The 19,609-nt window shown below is 38.6% G+C and overlaps 2 protein-coding genes across 2 annotated transcripts in view; one reads left to right on the forward strand and one right to left on the reverse strand.

The window, feature by feature from the left end:
- LOC108620753 (IDLSRF-like peptide) overlaps positions 1–19,609 on the forward strand; it is a 46,260-nt gene that overhangs the window by 7,230 nt on the left and 19,421 nt on the right. The gene's annotated exons all lie outside the window — the stretch shown is intronic.
- On the reverse strand, positions 8,643–10,113 carry LOC108620748 (uncharacterized). The gene has a single exon (XM_018017679.2). The coding sequence runs from the start codon at positions 9,950–9,952 to the stop codon at positions 8,795–8,797; it is 1,158 nt and encodes a 385-aa protein (XP_017873168.2). The 5' UTR covers positions 9,953–10,113; the 3' UTR covers positions 8,643–8,794.

Consider the following 19,609-nt stretch of genomic DNA (forward strand, 5'->3'; position numbering starts at 1 on the left):
TGCTTTCCATGTAACCGTAAAGTTTTAATACCTAATAAATTATGCTCAAATTTCGATTTGCAGCTAATCAATTATTCAGCTCGATTCCTATTAAAATTATTTTAGAATAAATCAGGACAGATTATTGACATTAAAATTTTAATTAACACTATCCAAATTTTAGTTTATTTTCGTCGATTTATATATTTAAATACATTTTTGTATATTGCGCATATATCATTTTTAAACGACATTTTAATTAAAAGTATCAAAAAATTCTTTTCGTATATTTGCAAATATTTAACAAACTATAAACTGGATTTCAGTTTGCAGCAATTAAAAACTCTTGCTGGCTTTAGTCTATATTTAAACAATAACTAAATAACAACCCAGCTTGAGCTCTCTGCATTCTGTCAAAGTTTTTCGTTGTGTTTATGTTGTGCTTCAAGTGGCTGGATTCTGCTGCAGCTGCTGAGTCAACGAACAAACTGCACGTTCTAAGCTTATTGGACAGGCAGTGGTGAAAGGACTTGCCTCGCTTTTCTTATCCTTTTCATTTTCTGGCTTCGTGCTTTTCTCAAAGGTGTCCATCACTCGGCCATTCATTGTCGGTCGCTTTTGTGCTTGTGGCATTTGGCTTTGGCTGCTTTTATGACCGCCGTCGACTTGGTCATAATTTTTTTACCCTGAACGCTGGCAGTTAATAATTGTGCACCAGGTCTGAGTTGGTTGCAACAAAAGCACAGGACATTACAAAGCGCCGCCTGTCACTTAGCAAGGTTTTCCTTTTTTTTTTTTTTTTACCCCTGACTTCTTTTATTCCACGCTCGTTGAGCTATGGAGACTACGATTTAAGTGGTTGTGTGTGTGTGTGTGTGTGTGTGAGTGAGTTGTGGTTGAGTGTCGGCCTGTGTGTGTATGAATATTTATGTTTGTATGTGCGCCTGTGCAATTTAAGTGCGCTTGATTGAAAAGAGCCTTAAAGCGTTATTAAGTGGCATTTGAACTGAAAGGGCGAACCACTTGAATTTGATTTAGCGCACGATATTCAATCAAATAAGACTAATGTTTCAATGGCATTTAATCAGCAATTAAACTAATTTTAACTCATATATTTAAACTGGCTTGCCCTTTATATTGGATCTATATTTTCTAGAATTTATTGCTTTATTTTATTTAATATTTATATATATTGATTGTACAGACAGCTAGATAAGCTCGACTCACCATTTATTGATGCAGAGAATTAACTCTAACACAAGTTAACTCAAAGTATTATCGGAGTCACTACGGCTGTCTGGCCAAACTTAGCCTTCGCAGGGTATACAAATCATGGAAAGGTCAACTGCTAATGCTCGAGCCACAATAGATAAAACATAAATAAATACGCCACGCAGTCGTAAACAAAGCTCTAATGGCGGCTCAATCCTTTGACGCCTCTCACCTATGAGAAATCCATTAAAACTTTTGCTGCACGAACTCCGTTCACGGTTTCGCTTATTTATACTTAATGAGCCACGTAGCGAACAACTTGGCGAACAACGCAAAAGACAAGAGAACCTCAAAATACAAAAAAAAAAAACAAAAAAATCGAGGAGCAACAAAATGTGGGCGTCGAGGAAAATTAATTTCATAGCATTAGCAGAAAAAAGGCTGAACATTGTGAAAGTTTCAGCTGGTCAGGGATTGCGTCCTCCTGCGAGGCACACGAATAAGCAACCAGAAGTTTTTAATAAAATTAGAAGGTCTGTGTACGAGAGCGAGGTGGAAGCAGGAGCAACAAGAGAAACTTATAAAGTTGATGGTTATTACGAGTCAGGCAGGCAGGAAATTGCAGCTCAGCAAAACTCCCAGTGCAAAACGTTGGCCATAATGCGAACGTAATCACGATTTTGGTTTCTTTCTCAATTCGGGCACTCTGTTGTTTTTTTGGTGGGCCATCCATAGAGACTATGCTCGTTGGCATACATACATGTATGCACATTTGTGGCAGGCAGGCGACTGCAGCTGCGCTTGCCAGCAATCACGTATATGGCGAAATGAGCTTGAATGGCAGCACGAAATGTTGCAAGCCAATATTTCTCTCAATGGGCGGGCAGTGGCAGGTCGCGTTTGAGAATGTTTTATTTGCATTCGCTTATGCATTTGCATGTGCGGCACGCTCCAGCGAACGTCTCTGGGTATGCTACGTTTTGTTTGCCATTTGTTGCCGCTTTGGTTTTCCGAGTGCACTCGAGTGGCAGTACACGCACTCACACACTCACACACTTACACACCCACATACAATAGCACGCCCACACAGTCATACACTGAATTACACGCTCAAGTTACATTCATACGAAGCTGGTTTTGTCCACTTTGTCCCTCAATGGAAGTAAACTAAAGTATGCATAATTAAAAACGTAATTTCCACGTAATTTGTGAGGCGGCCCACTGGCATGTGACCATAGACGAGCTACCACTAACTGAATTAGAGTGCGTGAATAATCGAGCAGTACTAAAGAGCTAAACAGATTAGCAGACAAACAGCTAGGCAAGCGAAACTTGTATCTAAATAAATTACTTTGTTTTGCTAATGTACAAAAAATTCCAGCGTAGTCTATAGTAATTGCATTTAAAATATATCTTTATTTGGCAAAAGCATTAAAATGATAAGAAAGTTCTAAAGTTAATTACAATTGGAAAAAAATTCCAGAGAAGTCTGTACTAATTGCATGAAATATTTAAAATATCTCAAATGTATTAAGGTAAGCATTAAAATGTTGAGGAAATTCTAATCGGTTAATTATATTATGGAAGAAATTCCAGAGTAATCTATAGTATAAAATACATATTTAAAATATCTGAAATATATTACGGAAAGTATTAAATGCTTTGGAAATTTATAATAGGGTAATTCAAATTTGGAAGAAATTCCAGAGCAATCTATAGTATAAAATTCATATTTAAAATATCTGAAATATATTGCGGAAAGTATTAAATGCTTTGGAAATTTATAATAGGGTAATTCAAATTTGGAAGAAATTCCAGAGCAATCTATAGTATAAAATTCATATTTAAAATATCTGAAATATATTGCGGAAAGTATTAAATGCTTTGGAAATTTATAATAGGGTAATTCAAATTTGGAAGAAATTCCAGAGCAATCTATAGCATAAAACATTTAAAATATATATTTAACATATACTGAAATATATTACGGAAAGTATTAAATGCTTTGGAAATTCGAATGGGTTAATTACAATGGAATGGAAGAAATTCAGAGAAGAAATTCCATTTAAAATATCAGAAATGTATTAAAATTTGGCAACCAAAAAATAATATTACTTTTAAATCTATTTACATGCCATTTAGAAGAGCATAGTTCGATTCAGATACCTAAATGCAGCTCGATTCATGAGCGAAAAGATATACATTATCTATGATCTATTCTAATATCATAGCTATAACACAGCTTAAAAGAACTCTTCAATTGTTCAGCACAATTGCCAATGCAAATACTAAAAATTGTGATCAATCTAATAAAATTTCATTCTCGCATCGTTTTCGGCACAAAATGCACAACTTTGTAGAATAAATATTATTTTATTTTCAAGGAGCAAACTTTTGCCACAAACAGCTCAACAAGCTGTGCAACAGTGTTTGTGTGTGTGTGTGCACAGTCGGCCATAAATAAGTGTGCACAATATAAATTGTGCTCTAAACGATAGAGAATACCTAGAAAGCATTTAAGAAATATGACTACATATAATAGCCATTTGTAAGCAATTTGCCAATGCCATAAAGTTGCAGCCGAACTGGAAATATATCAAAAGTGCGATAAATTTAATTATGTCGACAGTTTAATTATACGAGGCCGGGGCTGTGATTTGCTGTTTGCCAGGCAACTCTGTGTAAACTGGGCCATTCATATGCAAATCTATGAATTTTTAGATATGTGTTCGCAAATTGCCTTGCATGGGCTCAGCTCGACGCTGTCGGTCAGTTTCATTACGCATACGCCGCGTGAACGCAGCCAACCAGAAAGCAATCGAAAACAGGGTCATGCCTGGATTTGCTGGCTCATGCCAATTAAATTCGGACGACTGTCAACAGTGCCGCATAGCAGCACACAGACGGACTCAATAATTTACCAACAATTATTTGCATATTCACAAAGTCCTCTTAAAAAGATTTAAATTGAACGAAATTAAGAATCTGGCTCATCTAATTAGCCCTCCATTGGCTCACTTTATATATGTATGTATTCATCGAAGCTTTAGAGCCATTTGGCTTCATGGCCGCTCAGCTGAGGCATAGCGAGGCGCTTACAAACTTAAGGCTTTGATAACTTTTCCTCTCGATTAATTAATTAAATCGTCTGTTCGCTGCAAATTGATTCCAGGAAGCTTAGAGCTTGAAGCTATGATTCCTTTTAGAGCTGTATAGCAGCATTACACAAGTCAACTATGATATTAATTAAAATCAAATTGAGGCGTTACTTGTAAAAGCACTTAATGCTTTTGTTACATGAAAAGTGTTTTGCTGTATCTTTTACACATTTATAGTTGCAGCCATGCGCCGGCTTAGTTAAGTTGATATAGGAGGTTGATATGCCTGACTTTAGCAGGCTTTAGTTAGGCCAAGAATGTGCTAGCTGAATAAATATTACTGGTTATGAAACTGTGAACGTTGCATCAAGCACTCAATTACATGTAGATAGATACAGTAGTATCCAGTTATAACGACGCCCAATGGACCGTCGTTATACCGTAAAAACGCTATAGCCGTACAAGTTTGCTCATGTAAGTTTGCCTGGTGATCAGAATTTTTGTCGCAGTAACCGTACGGACGCTATGAGCGGAGTCGTTATAGCCGGTTTCTACTTTACATGATTCCATTTCACCTTCTGCGTTTGTAAACTTTTGCTTGGGGATGCAAAGACGGGCACAACAGTTATATTATATTACGCATTTAAGTTGAACTGAACTAAAACTAATATACCCTTCATGCATAGAAATATATGTATACAAAGTATATAAATACATACACAAATAAATATATACAAAAGCTTCCATTCGATTTGCTTTAGTATAGCGGAATCAATTGATTTCAACTGGTTTCAATGCAAATTTTGGCAATTCGTAAATAAAGCTCAATTCAACACTAGACTACATAAACATGCTTTATATACGACGACATTGTATCTATGTGGATGCTAAAGGTCAATTTAATCGATTAATCGATTGCTCTTGGCACTGCTAAAATCGATGCGTATTTTCAGCATTACTCACTGTATATTTTTAAATGTCCCGACGCGGCGAAGTCTGAGGTCCTTTCTTCCTATTTAAGTATTCACATTAGGCATACTTTTATGGCTTGTATAACAGTAATGAGCGCGACGTAAGGGTAAGGCAGGGGCTGCCAGCTATAACTAAGTAAATGCCTGAATATATGTATATTGTATATATTCAGCTTACTTTGCACAATGCCCCGCTTTTATGGCGTAATATTATTTGACGCTGGTCTATGGGTCATCAAAGCGCAAAGTTGCTGCTCTACATGCATTCAGCCATTCGACAAATAGCATGGGTGCGTTATACGTACATTTTTTACGGCTTGTCAATTTTACGGGCTGTCGACAGCGACTCGAGTAAAAGTGTTTTTCCGCTTCGCGTTGCCTTTACACATATATATTTACATATATATATTTGTATATATATATATGTATATATTGTATATATACATTTTCCTTTTTGCTGGCTGCTTTCCCTCTTCTGCTATCCATTCATTATTTGTGGGTACTTACGGTGCGCACTAGAGCTATAAATGTTTTGCCGAGCACAAAAAAGAGAGGAGGAAAACTAACGTATTGAATATGTAAAAACAAGCATGGCAACAGTCAGGAAGTCAATTTGGCGGAAAAGGTCAGCCATTGAGGGCCTTCAGGCATTGCTCATACGCCACGTTGTTGGCACTAAGCTAGCACCAGGTAGAACATCACTCTTTCATTAAGCCAAAGTGACTGGGAATGCGGAAAGGTAATCTTGATAGACAAACAACTGTCATGCGGGAAGGCGTGGCTTATTGATTTGTGGCCGTGGCTGGCTTTAAAGACTAACATCTGTAGTATAATCAAAATTTAAATGGTTTGCCTTGACTGCATTTTTTATATTATGTATAAATTAGGATTGATTAATGAGTTCTTCGGACGAAACAATTTATTTAAATGAGATCTGCTGGAATTTTTCGAGCATTTACCACTCGACTCTTGACATTTTCCATTTTGCCTTTTTATAATAGTTTAGCTTTCTGCGCCTCGTATATTTATGTGTAAGTCTCTAGAGTCTCTAAGGACAACACAGCTTTCATCGTTATCCTACTTTGGTATGTGTTATATACGTGCTGCATGCTTTTAGACAGTTGAAAGAAAAATATTTTTAGAATGGCAGCGACCACATATAAAATCCAATTTCAAAGCCGACTAGTATATGGAAATAATTCGTAAACAGGCTGACTGCAGAAGCCCAGCCAAGCCCAGGCAAGCTCAGCAAAGCTCAGCCATACAGTGCCCTGCCAACGACATAAAGGATAAAGCCAACTCCAGCTTATGGCCCCCTCGATATAGTTGCAGATGCGGACTGGCATTCGCTGAGCGCATTTACATTTACACTAAAAATCCACTTGCGACTTCTCTGCAGCTACCCGAGCATGAGGCATCCTTGGCCAGCATCTTTGGTTGGCTGTTGTTGCTGTGGCTTTGCGGCTGCGGCTGACTGCAGCTGAGTTCGAATATCCAATTTGGTTGCGAGCATTAAAAGCAATTCTATATCTATATATATATATATATATATATATATATATATGTATATAAATATGTGGCGCGCGTTGAAATGCCATCATATTTTATATTCAATATCATAGGTGCTGTAGTTCACTCTGAATTTCCACACATTTTCCTTGTGCTCGTGCAAATTGCTTTGCCCAGCCCAAAACCTGCTTACCTTTATTTTATGTGCAATAAAATCTGTTTTGACAACTTTTGCTCTAATGAATTTTGTTGAAGCCCGAGGCAAACACTTTGAAACTTTATATATTTTCTGCATATATAAGCTGCAGGCTTATCATCATACTCATTCGCTTCATTCGCATCTTTAAGTGAAACTCAAGTCCATGCCTATCTACTCAGACAGCATCAATTCAGTTTGCATAAAGATATTCAATTTGCCTCTCGACAATTAAAATGCAAATTGATGTACTTTTGCTGCTGTTATTAACCAATTGACGATGTGATCAACTGAAGTGGGCTGCCATTCAGGCGTACAGCATATTTGCATATTTAATTATCCATTTGCATTGTAAGTGGCCAATAAATAAGTGTCAATTCGGCAAATAGTAAAGTTTTGCGGCTTCTGCGGCTTATCAAAAATACCAAAAATAAATTAGCATGCTTTCTGGCAATTATACGCAACACGCATGATAGAGGATAGTGTGGATTCAACCACAAATCACATTTAAATTGCCAGCCTATCGGCTGACAGGTGCGAGGACACCTGCTGGCTAGCCTTGGACTTGAATTCGTTTGGACTCGATGTGCAGCCTTGGCTGGCCAGATTGACAGCCAATGACAAATTGTATCAATCGTTGCGGCTTTCCATGTCTGAGGCTCTCGTTTTGCATGCCACCTGGCCTCGTTTCGATTGGCGGAAAACCTATAAAACCGCAACGGAAAAATTACCAATTTGATAGCCAGGCTCTGAAATGATTTATATTCATGTTGATTTAAGAGAAAAGGATTTGGGGTAAGGAATATGCTGCGGTTTTAATAATATTGAAGATTATTATTTAAGAATTTAAAATCAAAGGGCTAAGCCTTACCAGCTCGAGCATCCCTACTCAGTGAAATATTCAGAAATATGAAATTAAATCGTATTGCAATGGTATATCTAAATAAAAGTTATTTAAACCTTTAAGGTTACCTGAAACAATTTTAGTCCAAGCAAGCACCTATTATTATTGTTAATGAGCTACTAATAACATCGTTGAGAGCTTGGGCAAGCATTTGGAAAAAACATATGTAATACTTATTTTAAAGCTCAAATTGCCAGAGATGAATGCATGAACCTAGTGCAATTAGTTCACAGCAAAAGTAGTTTTGGCTTACACCTTTGGCAGAGAGCTCCTCATGCTCCCCGTTTGAAATCTGAATAAGCCTGGATCAAAGAACTGTTGAGTGAGTACTTGGAGTGCGAGTGCGAGGTAAATGACTGCAGTTTGCAATTTCAGCTACGGGCGCTGCAAGGGCAACCTTGAGTTACTGTTGAAATGCAGCACTCGAGCTGGGGCCCCAGTTTCATCAGCAGCAACAACTGTTGAGCGGCTTGTGGCTTTGATGAAGTGTGCTTGGACGTGTGCATAGCTGAGCAGGGCAACACGTCTAACTTGTATGCCATAATGGCCTGCTGCACACTTCATAGCAAGTTGCTATCAACTTGCAATGAGATGCCAAGAAGATGCTCAAGCCTCAGGAATACATGAAGTACGAATGAGTTACAGTTACAGCTAGATTATATATATACATATATGATCTAGCATTCGCGAGTGAAATTGGGTCTTTCATATTAAGTCATATCATATTAAGGTCCTTCATATTAAGTCAATCTAAATAATTGCATTTGCAGATCTGAAGGACTTGAATATCGCAATTTTTATTTCGTTTCAAGTCGGGCCTAAAGAAAGTCATTGAATTGAAAGAGTACATAGAATTTTTAATGAGACTGTTGATTTCCAAATGAAATCCGTTTTGGTAAAATTTAGTGCGTATTTTGCTGACGGTTTATTGGTCCTCTTCCTTGGGTGGCTCGGCAGCTGGCTCGGGCTCAGCAGCTGGAGGCGGAGCTTCTGTTGGCTCTTCTTCATCCTCCTTGGGCAGGAGGCCCACGTTCTTGCCACCTAAAGCCAATTGTGCTTCCGGTGAGAATTCCTCCTCCTCCTCGGCCTCTTCGCCATCGCCGCCATCTGCGCCAATTGGCTCTGGTGGCAGCCAGCAGGAGCCCTTGACCAGACGCTGTTCGATCTCGGCGATTTCGTTCTTGTAATACTGATTGAAATCGGGACGATCCCAGATACTCTTGACCCATTGCAGATTGAAGTCCATCTTGGTGCAGCAGCAGAACTTGCGTGACTTGTGGCACTTGGGGCACTTGGTTGACGGGCGAGCGGGATGGGTGTATGATTGCTTCTGCTTCTTCTTGCAGCAATAGGGGCACACGTGCTTTGGCTTGCGTTTCGTGCTACAGGGCACCGGCTCCTTGGCATAGACAAGATGTCCACGCTTCTTGGCGCAGAAGCAACAGTTACAGTCATCACCCTCCGGCTGGCGCTTGCGGGTCTGCATGCGATCGTAGAACTTCTTATAGACGATCTTGATCTTGGCCTCATACGCCATCTGCTCATTGCAGGATAGGCCGTCGAATCGTGCATAGCTCTCGGCTGTCTTACGTGCCGCATGCACCCAGACGCACTCGTCATTGTAGCTGGGCCTGCCCTGATCATCGTAGGTCAGCTCCTGCTTGGGCTCGTAGTAGAAGGCCTTGAAGCCGCGCTTGATGATGTTGTAGGCGAGGTGGGCCTCCACCTTGTTCATCAATGACTTTTTGCCCAACTCGTGGAAGATGTCCTCTTTTCGTAGCCGTTTCTTGGGCACCGTGTCAATGCAGTAGCACACCTGATCGTAGTGCAGAAAGGCATACGTTATAATGTCAACTGTGGACTTGGCCTTGCATTCGTGCAGGCCGCAAATTATCATTATTTGGGCCAATGAATTGGCCAAGTCGAGCACATTCTCCAAAAATATCGATGAGGCATTCACTTCACCCAAGCATTTGCATTGCGTGTGCTGGTCTATGATGCCCAGCGGGGCATGCCGCTGGCACTCCTTGTGCTGGCAATTATTCCGGCACCGGAAATCCGGCATTGCATGATGGGCCTGCATCGCGATTGACTGACAAAAATTTCAGAAATCTATAGACAAAAAAAAAAAAAAGTATTTTGATATTTTTTATTTGATTTTGTAAGTTTTTATATTTCGAGACTGGCCAAACAAGAATAACACATTTTACAACACATTCCCAACTCAAATGCTTCGGTGTGCCAATGACAGTAAACACAAAATCTGCTTTGTGAATTTGATGGAATAGGCATGGAATATTTTGGAATATTTTTGTTAGAATATGTAAGTAGTTATCCATACTTAATCAATCATATTTTTGGGCTTTCAAGTCTGGGAGGGTCTGAAATAGCTATTATTTTATTAGTTACGTAAAATTGTAGAATATTATTTTACCATATGATTATTAAAACTTGGATAGACACCAAGAACTTTAAAATCTTAATGCTAGCTAAAAACAAATATGCGATATTTATATATTTTGCATAAGCTTATGCAGTGAGAATTGATTCATTGAGCTTAAAATTTCTTAAAGAGAGTGAAAAAGAGAGACAGAGAGAGGGGCAGAGACAGAGACAGAGAGAGGAACAAGGAGAGCAAGGTAGATGAATTGATAGATTGATATATAAAGAGATTGAGATAGATAGAGAGTGAGATGGAGTGAGAGACAGAGAGAGAGAGAGAGAGAGAGACAGAAAGAGGATATCTTCGACCATATTGCCAAATGTTACAATTTAAATACTCAAACAATGTTATTCAGATGTCTTCCTTTGCCTCACATTATCTATTCATTTGAAAAGGATTCTCGAATATTATATTACATGGCATACAAATTCTAGCTACACGTACAACAATCAAATTTGTAAACGAGCAATAAGCACAAAGACAAATCGTTTGTATGCGCAGCAGCTTGGACACTTGGACCACTCGCTCTTGGATTGATGGCCCTCACGCTGCGGGCATTTGTTAATGCTAATGACGCCATTGACTCAACCATGGTTGGTGGGTGGGGAGGGGTGCGTACCCAATGGGTATGACTGGCGAGTGGCCTTTTGCATAATGGATGCAATATTTTGAATGATAAGGGCACCATATTCATAATCCATGAGTTGTTGTTCCCCAGGCATGTCGAATGCTTCACGCTGCTTTTTAGGTAATCTTCGATTCATTCGACAGGGGAGTAGCAACAAGCAATAGAAAATCCATATAGACTAACACCAGGCACAAATATTGCCCACACATTTTTCTGGGCAGAGCACAGCAGAAACATATAATATAATCAAATACGTTTCTAAAACAGAAACGTTGACAAGTGCCATCGACCCCCCGCCGACCAATCCGATGGGACACACAAACCAAACAGATGAGCGATAAAGTTGTCATTACTCATGTCGTGGGCTGTGTGTACTTAGCCTGCCATAAGCTGTGGCCGAGGATGACCCTGACTGTGGCCCTGAACGGCTTAGCGGGCAAAAATATAAAGAAAAATGTATTACGCCAAATTTCATGGTTACATCAAATAAGTTGAACAAACAAATGTGTGTCTCTTTGGATTTTCAATATGCTGACATTAGCTTTTGTTTGTTTTTATAATACCAATTGTATCCAGGGAGATCCTAGCTGAGTGTGCCTTGCCTATGCCTTCTATGATGGTGCATATGGATAAGCCGAGCTGGAGGAAAGACTTTACTCAATACTTTCCCTTGGCACGAATGAAAAGTTAATACTTTACGCATCCTAATCCTGGCTTTTATGTGACATGTGTTGAAATGGTAATGCTACTGAGCCTCCATTAGGCTTGTCAATTAAACGAATTACCTGCAACTTTGTGGGCATTCAAAATCCAATATGAATTTAAATAAAGCGTGCAAATGTCAAATACAAATACCAGTGTCAAAATTGTCTCATTTATATTCATCTTGGCCATAAAACTGTGCTCACTCACTTAATGTATGCAAATCCGCGCTGACTTATATTTATTATAACACACCCACACACGCACACACACAATCACACTCACCCACACACATAGAGACCAGCAACAACAATAGCAGAACTCGAAGTTAGAACAAATACTAAAAGGGCAGCGAAAACTTTTTCGATTTCGTGGGTAAATTATTCGGCTGCGTTGGTATTATAAACAACATTTGACAGAAATTATAAGAAGTTCGCCCCAAAAACTTTTCAAGTACAAAAGGACACAACAGGCTTCAATGCGTAGCTCATGGGCGGACAGCAGCGTTAAATTATGCAAAATAATGCTAATGGTACTGAGTCAAATGTCAGGGCATATGAAAAGTGCAAGGACAACTTCCACCTGTCGCTGTGTGAATCAAATTAATATGTTCGCTGAGTGACATATATTTCAATATGGAAAGCAATTTACGCACACGGGGCGTATGCGTAATGAGCGCAAACGCGTGCGCAATTTATGAATAATTGAATGCGAAATGGTATCAGCAGAGCATCAGGAGTAGCAGGAGCAGCAGTAGCTGGCATGCTGCGAGCTCCATAGAAAAGACCTTCCAGCGAGCCACACACAACTGGCAGTTGACACTTTCACCTAATGTGCCGGGCGAATTCGCATACGATACGCAGCGACGAGCCGCGGCACATGCTGCTCATCATCATTATTTAAAATAAACATTAAGCTACGCTTTACAGCCATTTATCACATTTGCAGATTTATGTGTGTGCTGCCGTTGGCTGTTTGCATGTTGTAAAGTTGTTTGATTTCAACCAGCGCCAGTTGCGTGCACGCCAATACCCTATAAAAAAAAGTGTAGCGTGTTTGAGCAGGTGTTAAACGATAGACGAGTTTGCTAATCGAAGACTTTTACGAAAGACAACTAGCTGGCAGTGCAAAAGAAGCTATGCATATAGATATGTCGTCTATACTCGAGTGATTAAATAGAAGAAAGGAACATACAAAATTTGTGTTTGTAGCCCACACAGACAGAGTCTGATTTACAGGGCATTTATCATAACCACTCATAACTCATATAGCCACAGAAGCCTCACAGAAATTTATTTTTACTTAGCCTTTGTTGCTGACATTTGTGGTTTGTGCACAGGCATTACAAACATTATGCATGGAATTAAAGGATTAAGCAATCGTTCAATCGTTAAGCTCTCTAAACAAGCTGTAAACTTTTACTTAGTTTAATACATACATGCATCCTCTAAAGCGCTTTCTTAATTCGAATACTCAATACTATTGCAAATATTATATATCAAAATCAAAGATATAAGATATAAATAGATATATTATACATCACGTAAATACTCAATTTATTTAGGAATTATTAGCATAAAGATTAATAAGTTCTTCAACACTTTATATTAAATATAGTATATCAAAAACTGTTTATAAATGAAAGCAAAAACATATATTTAAATCTGAGAGATATAAGAGAGAGAGAGAGAGAGAGAGAGATACATAATTTTATTTCTTTAATATATTTTTATTTTAAAATTTTTTTAATATTTTATATTGAAAAAAAAAAAAAAAAAAAAAAATTATTGTAATTACTCTATATAAAAATCGGTTTATAATCAATCTATTTATTTTATCAATCAATTCAATTTTCAATCAATTTATTTATTTTATATATAAATATTTTAATATTGAAATGTTCTTCAATATATTTTAACTCACAAACTTTTACTATCGACTTATGCATAATCTCTCTAGTCGAGCACTCCCTTATGTTTTGCCATTTAAAAATATTCCTTCACTTTATTCTTGCTAACATTCAAAATAGTAGCAAATAATGTGAAATCTGATTCTGAATTTCTGATTTGCTTTCTCGGAAATGGCTTCGGCTTCTTAGTATCAAATGGCGCCTGGCCCGCACCTGTGCATTTCAATATCATTCACACACCTGCCGCCCACACTCCCACCAACGCTGCCCACGCCGTCACCCACGTTCATTCCACACGATTGAGTTTTACCGTTGGCGAAAGCCAATACGCCCGCTACGAATGCAAAGCTTTAGCACCGCCAACAGCCAACTACAGTTGGCCATTTTGTCTGTGGAAGATTTATGTGCAATTGCTGAAGTTTTATGTGCCTCGCAGCATTGCGCTGGCTGTGCTTTAAGAATGACTACATACACACTACACTATGCACGTCCTATTCGCCTGCCTCGGCTCAGTCTGTGTCGACTCCCTTCGGTGTATGGATATGCCATGATTAGTGCAGGCAATGATTTAAGTTTCTACGTGCGCGGTCGATTCTTTTATGACTTTTGCTATGGCAACACGTCGCTGACAGCTTAAGCGGTTTCATGCCAGGGGATGAAACGGAATTTAGCCGAGTTTGTAACGCACTTGGCTCCATGTGCTCCTCAGCTGAATGCTGAGGTTAAAGGGCTTTACTCTTTTTTATTTTTATTAGATTCTGTTGCACTCGTGCTGGATTTTCCACCCACACACTCGCTACAGATTTGCATAAGCATTGCCGCTAGAAAGCAACAGAGTAGCAGCGCTGCTCTTGGTTGCCCATAATCCATGGAGTGTGCTCATTCATATACTATGTACAAGATTTCGAATTATTAAAGGTAAAACCGAAAGCTCTGCATAAGTTGTTGGTTCACTTGCTCGCGTCTGAGACCTTAATTAGCCCTCAGCTAATATTTACTGTGAAACGACTTTTAAAACTTGTGCGCTCAAATCTGACTTGTATTGATTTTTAATTATCTCCAGTTGGCCCCTAGACCGTTATACCGTTTGCGAAAGCCCCAGCAGGAGCCGCCCGGCTTTAATGTCAAATCAATACAACTTTGTGGCTTTGGCTAACCTCAATAATCCTCAATGACAAATGGCCACACATTGACATTGGCAATTGGGCCTGCGGGCAACCTTTGACCTATCGAGCACTTAGTTGAGCCCCCGCTGCCAATCAAGGGCCATCAACTGGGCCAATTAAATGCATGCAAAAACGCATATTAAATCGGGGTCTACTCCCATCCAACACGCATCAACGTCCAATTCAGATTCAATTTATGTAAACTGATTGACAGATGGGCCTGCCATGAATGCAGCTAGTCGCGGTAATTGTCTGCTTAATGTTAACTAATCGAACAGTAGGCGTGATATTTCGATCCATTTCACACAATAAGAATGATGTGCAAAATAGCTAATCCTTAATGCGATTGATATGGTAAAAACACGAGCTGGAAGTCTCTCTGAGAGCCTCGGCCAGTCACGTGGCACGCATTGCCTTCGGTCATGTTCAGCGTTTATGTTTCCAGCGTGGGCGTTGTTTCATTTGTCGATAATGTGGGCGTGTCTGCATTGCTGCTGTGTAACGCTGTTGCGTAGCCCTTCTCAATTGATTGATCGATTTGCTTATGCCTAACTGAATTCGTCATAAATAATTGAACGTGTCCCAAGTAACAATATATTATGAGAGAACATCCCCAGCCCCGGACAGTCGAGCAGCTGTGCCTAAATGATTGAATATAATGGAGCAAATATTTGATTAAGAGCAAGAACTTAAAGTACATGCGGCTAGCACATTGTTGGGCTTTACATTATTGCTTGAAAATATTCCAAAAATAGTTTAAGAATTAGTTCCAATGAGATTTATCTGCTTATTTTTTTTTTTTTTTTTTTTTTAATAATAATAGTAATTTTATTTTTGTTGTTCTTTACACACATATCATTTAATAAATTATATTTTGATTTTGCCTTCGCCATTGCCTTGCCAGTGCCTATAAATATTTGAAAGCCCATTAAACCTTGACGTGGACTGAACTACGAGGGGGGCTAATTAAGTATTCGAAGGCCATGTAAGCTGAAATCAGAGAATCAAGGAAAAGATAATATGGATATATTTGGGTTAGTAAAGCATAAAGCATATATATATATATATATATATATATATATATATATATATATATATATATATATATATATATATATGTATATATATTGATATGGTAAAAATATAAAAAAAAGAATTTACTATCATTACAAGAAAAATTATAATATAATTTATTATATATATATAAGATAATGTCTAATGTATATATATAAGAAAATGTCTTATGCTCATTTTATAAGGCATATTAAAATTTTAATATTTTTCAAATTTAAATTGAAGAGTTTCTATTATTGATGCTAAATAGGGAATATAAAATCTCATTAAGCATCCTTATAAAAGACTTTTCCACCCTTGGCCTATGCATACCTTAATGAGCGTCTTTTTTTCATCTCGTATGCAAAGGCTTCTCAAAGACTTGGTTACTTGCGCAATATTTGAATTACATATTATATGTATATTCTCATATACAATGTTTAAACATCTGAGTGTCCTGTCTGTGCATACTGTGCCTAATATTGAAACCACCTTCGCAGTCCAGACACCTGCTGTATGTTTACCTGTTTTTTATGCCATCGTCGATTCAGTGGTGTTTGGTGTTTGGTATTCGCACACAGGTGGTGCGTAGCTATCTGGGCTGCCACACGCAAACAGCAGCGCTGAGCCGTAATCCAGTATCTCAGTTGGATACGGTACGGTGGGGCAAATTGGAGTCGTTATCAGCACCCAATGCATTCGCACGCGCACACACACGATTTGAAATAAATAATTTATCAACTGCTGTTTGTTCTATTGCCCGACTCCACCTGTTCCACCTGTTCGCAGCCACTGGTTGTTGCTTCTTTATGCTTGGCTTTAATTTACATATTCACATCCGGCCCATTTTTTTTCGTAGCTGTTACTGTTGTTGTTGTAGTACCGTGTGGAAACAGCCCGAGTATTAGCTTTATCATGAGAGACTGAGAAAATTGCGACGCGTTAAGCTGCCAAAGCGAAAGTGCCGAGTTTTATCGCTATGCGTGTCTGTGTCTCTGCCGCTGGGATGAGGGTCGACAGTAGGTCTTATAATTCGGCTGAGCAAAAAAAAAAAAAAATAAATAAATAAATAAAAATAAAGAAACGAGTGGAAAATATTTAAAATAACATAGAGGGAATTTTTGGCAGGTTGATGTGAGCAATAACAAATTGCTGGAACGATGAAAAACTTCATTATTACCAACTCGACAGACGTTTCGTATGACGAAATATTTAATGCCAACAATATAAAATTGAAGTTGTATTAAAGATTTCATTGCAGTTTACGTCTATTAACAATATAAACGCAGCATTCCATAGTGTTTACTTTTGCCAAATGTCAACCGCAGGCGAGCTTCATTATAAGCGACATCATCAGCTGCTATTAAATGTCAAAGAGTCAAAGCATTTCATTATTGTGCTTGAAATGCGCAAAGCCAAACTAAGCTCCTGGCAAATAGCAGACTGACAATCTCACAGGGCGTTTGTAATTCGGTTATTGGAGCGTGTGATTACGCCCAGCTGCCTGTGAACAAGTTGAGCAACTTTTTTTTTTTAGCTTTTAGCCATAATGTAGCGCATACTGCGGGAGATAAGCGGTGACTGGGCGCTTTGGGGAATACGACTGGTATCCTAAGTATGGCTCATTGAAGACATGGCGTATACTTAATATTTTATGTGAATTTCGCGTAAATCAATTTAGTCATATCACAGCCACTCTAAGTCGCACTAATCTTGAATATGGCAAGCGGATAGTGACAGCTGCACTAATCGAAATGAATGTCTCTCTCGTTTATCAATTACAGCAAACAACAATAACAGCAGCAAGAAATTAACGTGCTTTCAATTAAAGGCCTAACTTGAACGTATGAGTGCGTGCGCGTGTGTGTGTGCGTGTGATGTTGTATTTGCCTTGCGTTTACTTAGCTGGAAAACGAAACATTTTTCATGATTACAGCTCATTAGTTTCTGGTCTGCAGCTAATGTCTCTCGGGAATTTGTCGTTGTTGATAAAGACAATAAAGAATGCAAAGTAATGAGGCCCTATCTGCGGTCATGCTCAAAGAAAACGATGGCTAACTGATACCCTTTAATAAAGTTAGTGATATGGTATATGGGGAAGTAACAAGTCGAGTTCGAATCAATAGTTTGATGATAGATCTAACTGCTGATAGCATTAGCAAGTTCTCTGAAATGTCCTCGAGTTACACAGCGATTTTGGCCTTTAGCGAAAACTGGCTAAGATGAAAAGCCGATTCATATTATTGGAATTTTAAATCTGAGCTGTGACAAATTCTCGTTTTACTCGAAAAGTCCTGAAGCCATTGCAAAGTCATTTTTGCAGATTTATTATTTGATTTTAGGACTAAGAATACATTTCATAAGTTTGTATTTTATATTTAAGTATTCACATGGGCTTAAATGCTTATGCTTTCACAATAAATTTTTAATTTATTTATTTAGTTAATTACTCCAGCTTGAGCTGAATGTAAAATGCGTTGATATTCAATAATTCATAATAAACCAAATGTAATTGAAAATGAATTTGTCTTGTTGGAGCATATATATAAAATATTCACAAATTCTATATAGATAGACAGATATATACATATACACACATAGATATAAATATATATATGTAAAGCAATCAAGATTTATTGCCGTTGAAATTAAAAGCAGCTTAGGTTTCGTCTGCTGTCTTATATTTTAATTGTCGCCACTTAAACGATATTAAGACATTATGATGGTGATGAAAGGAAAAGGACATTAGCGCCACGGCGACCGCGTTTAAATGTGTGCCTGGGACTTGGACTGGGCGTGCGTGGGCGTGTGGCCCAGGCTGTTATTATTATCATTTCTGCACGTCTTTGGTCATGTCGTGGCCGCGTCCTGGTCTTGCCTTAATTGTCACATTTTGCACGACAGCAGAGCAGCTCAAGTGGTAATTATTTAAGAATTCTTTTTCTTTGCCTTTGCCTTTTACTTTTACTTTTCCATTTCCATTTCCATTGCATTTCCACAACTGTTGCAACGTCAAGTGCAAGGTCACTTGGCAAATGACGCAACTGAATGCAGCCGCTGGCAATTAGGTTCGCCCCACAAATGTGACACTTGGACAAGGACCTTGATGAGTTGTCGACTCGACCGCAGAGAAGCTTTGACATTTGCATACAAATGCCTCAGTCGAGCTACACTATTTAAATAGAATCAGTTTTTCTTTAGTCGGTCAAGGTGCGACGCAGCGGCAGATAAGCTGAACAGCGTGAAGGCTAACATATTTTTTATAGCTTTGGGCAATTAATACTTGGCAATCACCGTTAACGCACATCGCGGCTGTTAACAGGCCAATAAAATCGAAAAACAATAGAATGAGCCATCAATTCGACGCGAGTTCATTTATCACAAAGTCAAAACACTTCCAGTTCGAGGCATTTATTATCTCGGCATTTATGTTCTTGTGCAGCAATTTAAGATCTGACTTAGGCCTGGCTTAGCTCTCGTAAAAGTACAAGGATATTCACTTACTGTTTGCTCATTGTATTTATTTTGTTACCAACAAATCGACATGTAACTTGATACTATAGTAAAAGCAGGAAGCGGAAATTCCACCAATTTGATGACTTCCTTATGCTTTTTATCCTGTGTAGACGGACAGGAATACTCACCACTCATCACTCGCTGACTCATACTCCCTAGCCAGATGTATTAGGTGTCCTTAGGTGTCCTTCCTTAATTATGTGTGGCACGCTGTTGCATGCACAACTGAATGAAAATTTGTTTCCACACGGCGCATTGCATTGACAACAGGTCATGCCTTGCCATGCCAGAGCATGTCTATTCGAAACTATCTATTAGAACTT

This window comes from Drosophila arizonae, chromosome 2 (genome assembly GCF_054131065.1).
Source record: "Drosophila arizonae isolate 15081-1271.41 chromosome 2, UAZ_ARI_1.0, whole genome shotgun sequence".
Classification (NCBI taxonomy): Eukaryota; Metazoa; Arthropoda; class Insecta; order Diptera; family Drosophilidae; genus Drosophila; species Drosophila arizonae.